At 54.7% G+C, this 3,947-nt stretch overlaps 1 protein-coding gene across 2 annotated transcripts; it reads right to left on the bottom strand.

Moving 5' to 3' along the window:
* Nucleotides 1–321: 321 nt before the first annotated feature.
* On the bottom strand, nucleotides 322–2,225 carry LOC123130199 (uncharacterized). Of its 2 annotated transcripts, XM_044550151.1 has the most exons (4): nucleotides 1,757–2,212; nucleotides 1,574–1,636; nucleotides 1,257–1,334; nucleotides 322–950 (listed from the first exon to the last, which is right to left on the bottom strand). In XM_044550151.1, exons 1-4 carry the CDS (start codon nucleotides 2,102–2,104, stop codon nucleotides 651–653), a joined length of 789 nt encoding a protein of 262 aa, XP_044406086.1. In that variant the 5' UTR covers nucleotides 2,105–2,212; the 3' UTR covers nucleotides 322–650. The 2 variants fall into 2 exon arrangements, with proteins under 2 accessions (XP_044406086.1, XP_044406087.1); XM_044550152.1 differs by lacking the exons at nucleotides 1,257–1,334; nucleotides 1,574–1,636 and having other exon boundaries at nucleotides 1,757–2,225.
* Between the last annotated feature and the right edge of the window lie 1,722 nt (nucleotides 2,226–3,947).

Here is a 3,947-nt window from a genome sequence, read left to right as displayed (position 1 = left end):
TGCGCACGCGACATCCTGCACACGATTTTGGACAACAAGCCCATCAACCGTCCATGCATGGCAACAAAACGGCCCGGACCACACGATAGGCCAACGTGTGCACAGCAGTTTCACATGGTGATGAGAAGTGCTACAACTTTTTTTTTGTACGATACCGGTACAACGCTCAGTCACCACCCTTCGATCAAACGTGGGAAGCAAATCTAACGACGCAAAGCTGACGGAGTGCCAACATTCCATCAGTCCAGAAAAACAATCTTCCAATACGATTTCATCAAATCAAAATCAAAAGGTAAAAAAGGGATGAACACACTGACCCACTCATACACGCCATAACGAATACTCAACATAATACCGGTATTCATGAATGTAATGTACTATTTTTTTATTGTAATTTAAAATTAATAATGTTGGCTAATTGCCAACAGATGATACAACTTAGCTGGAGTTCTACCACCACTATACTACTAGTATACTACCACCTCGCGCAGCTCGTCCATGGAAAATCCACCTCGCAAAATTCCAAGCCCAACCAAAATGGCGTCGCACTCTTGATCCAGCACGGGGGCGCCGTCACCAGCACGCCTCAACTGGAAAAAAATCTCGACTTTGCGCGCTGGCCGTTGTTGTGGCCCCGCCGCGCCCTATCCTTATCCTTGCCGCCGCGCCCTGCCCGCCGCGGCCTTGGCCCGCCGGATCTCCTGCCGCCGCCGCCGCGCCGCCTTGTGCTGCATCTGCATCAGCTGCTGCTGCTGCTGCTGCTGGTGCTGGTGCCCTCGGTGGACCCACTGCGCCGCCGCCAGAGCGGCGGTCTGCGGCGGCCTGCCCTCCTCGGCGTCGGCCTCCGCCGGCTCGTTGAGGTCCAGCGCCGGCCGGTCGGCGGCGCGCGGCTGAAGCTTCCATCTCCGCTGCCCCTCGTCCTCCTCCTCCGGCCGGTGCCGCTTCTTGTGCTGCAGAAGAGAGACACGTGGCGCCCGCGTTAGCCTCGCTTGCCAAGTTCGCACGATACGGTTAGCGGGCGACACGAGGCCCCCAATCCGTCCCATCCAGGAAAGGAAGCCGCGGAAAACAGGAAAGAACTTGGCGTGGTCAATGGCGGATTGAATCGGGGAGTCCACCTCTCTCCAAACCGACGAGAGATTGCACCGCAAGGAAAACAGAAATCACTGTACAGTAACAACGAACCGGATCGAACGAACGAACGACCGACCGATCGACTGGTTCGAGCAGAGATTGGGAGGAGGGGAGCTCATCACCTTGCTCTGGTGAATCTGCTTGAGGCTGTCGTTGGTGCTCCGCGAGGTGTGCAGCCGGGCCCTGAAGTCCTCGATTTGCTGTTGGATTCACCACAGTGAGCGGGGAACAGTGTTAGAGGAACAGTGCCACCGATTCCCGATCAAGACGGCTGAATAAATCGAGGTTATTTCAAAACAAATCGCCGGAGCTCATCGGCCAATCCAATCCATGGGCGCGGAGGAGGGCGCGTGACGAGATCGGCAATGATTCCCCACGTAATTCGACAAAAAAGAGACAGCTCGGAGGAGGAAAAGAAAAGGCGGAGGGCGTCACGGACCTTCAGGAGATGGGCGTTCTCGTGGGACAAGCTCGCGACCACGCCGCGCTGCTCCTGCGCCCACTGAACAGAGGCAGAGGAGGAGGATGAACACGTCAACGAGGAGCACGAAATCGGAATCGAGGCGGGCTGGACTGGCGGAGGGAGGCGGGCGGGCGCAGATCTCGCGGCCCGGCGGCTCACCTTGTCCTGCGCGCAGGCCTTGGCCGCGTCCTCCGTGGCCGCCGCCGCGGCGGCCTCGGCGTGCTCGTCGTCCTCGGGGAAGGCGAGCGGGGTGTCCGGGCTGGCGACGCCCTCGCTCCTGCCGTCATCACCGGCCGCCTCGGGCTTCCCGGCCGGCGGCCCCGCAACGGCCCTCCGCGGCCGGCGCCGGCCCCACGAGGGGATCTCCGGCCGCGCCTGCTGCTGCTGCTTCTCCTGCTGGCGGCGGCGGCGGTTGCAGGCCCGCACGATGGACGGCAGGTCGGCGAGAATGGCGGCCACCTCGAGCTCGCGCTCGCTGAACTCCCCCTCCCGCGCCGCGGCCGCCATGGATCTCGGCGAGCGAGCGAGGGGCTGGGTCTAGGGTGGGTTCTGCGCGGGCGTGCGGGCGGGCGGGCGATGGCGAGAGCAGGGGAGGAGGCGGAGGATTGGCCCGGCTGTTTTGGTTTAATAGCGAGGAAGCGCAGCGGGGCGGGGCGGGGGCGCCCCGTGCCGCCACGTGGCGCGGCGCGCGCGGGGATGAGGGGCGCCGCGCGGGGCGGATGACAGGTGGGGCCCGGCCCGGCGCGCGGTGCGTATGACGGGCGGGCCCTGGCGTGCGGGGTGGGGGGGTTTGTGGTGGTTTGGTGGGTTTGTTGCCTCCTCCACGCCGCCAGATTTTTAGGCGCTCTTGCCTCTCCGCCTGTCTTTCCTCCTCCTCCTCTTCTCCTTCGACGTGTCTCACGTTCTTTTCTCTTTTTTTTTCTCCTCGCTCCTGTGCACATTTCAAGGTTTTCTCTCGTTTTATTTATTTTCATTTACATTCTTGTGTGTATGATGGGCCACCGATTCTAAGAAAAGGGGCAGCTTGACTCACCAAATGCAAGATTTCATAAAAAAACATTTTTTTAGAACCTTTGATAAAAAATGTCTTGTATAATATTTAGTCGACGATTACAAGATCGTAATCCGAAGGCGTTTTTTGGTACGAAACTAATGTTAGCAATTTTGTGTAACATAAATAATAGAATATTCGATTAATTGATAGATGGTTCACATATATCCTTTTTTGAAGTCGGGGGGGGGGGGGGGGGGGGATGTAGCCGGAAAATTCCTAGCCTTCCATAGTAACCAAGCACCTTTGCGAGAAGTATGTAATGACGACTTACTTTTTTTGTCGTTTGGCCTCAAACAAACCAGTTGGGTTGTGTCCAGCGTGTACAACCTCTGCTGCTTCGGTGGTGTCGTGGTTGCCAGCTTGGGTCATCCGAGAAATTATGCATGAACGCATTTTTTAAGGTGTGTTTTTTGGACGGCGCTCCTCATCTGACAGCTAATCCACACGTGACATGCCCTTTTGACGTCGACGGTGGAGCTATAAGAAATTCGTTGCGCGAACGGGCCGGCCTAAAAGTTGCCTCACAAATTCTACCTTCATAGCCCAGATCTACCACCATCGTGTTTCCTTGATGGGTTGGGTGAGTCATGGCCCAGTTTGTCCTCCATCCGACTCCGCCACTGCTTCACGCGTAAGAACACATTTGATGGATTTACTGGAGCATGACTCCCTTCTTTACCCCGCCATTATAGAAATTATTGGTTACCTCTGGTTTTTAGTGCTCTTTTGCCCACCAATTGTCTATGGCCGCGGCTGCCTTTTGTTTTAGGATCAACAATGGTGGTTGCTGGGAAGGAATTCCTTTGGAGGATACCGATTCAACAAGAAGTCTGAGTAGTCAAGTGGCGGCTACCACCTCAGGATTGAATCATGGTCAACATGGGTGGTTCTTTCCACAGGACATTATGGAAAAAAGGTTGGGAATCGGTTGGGAGAGATCAAGAAGGTGGTGCCATTTTTGTTGGATGTAGTGCAATTACGGGTGCGTGTGACGGCCTTCACGTAGAATCAAATCTTTGATCCAGTCTATTTGCAATGCATACCAGTTGTTGATCCCTATTTAACCCCGCAGTTATAGAAATTCATGCTTTGCTCGAAAACATCTCGTATAATATTTAGTTAACCATTACAAAATCATAATTTCAAAGTGTATTTAGTAAAAAAATCTAACAGTAGCAACTTGTGTGACATAAACAACATATTATTTGATTAATTGATAGTCAAAGCACAATTTTAGATGATTAACATATGTACACCTTTTGGAGTCGAAGGGAGTATGTAGATGGAAAATCCCTA

Source organism: Triticum aestivum, chromosome 6A, assembly GCF_018294505.1.
Source record: "Triticum aestivum cultivar Chinese Spring chromosome 6A, IWGSC CS RefSeq v2.1, whole genome shotgun sequence".
Lineage (NCBI taxonomy): Eukaryota > Viridiplantae > Streptophyta > Magnoliopsida > Poales > Poaceae > Triticum > Triticum aestivum.
The sequence above is the reverse complement of the archived record's forward strand: the minus strand, read 5'-3'. Positions and strand labels throughout refer to the sequence as shown.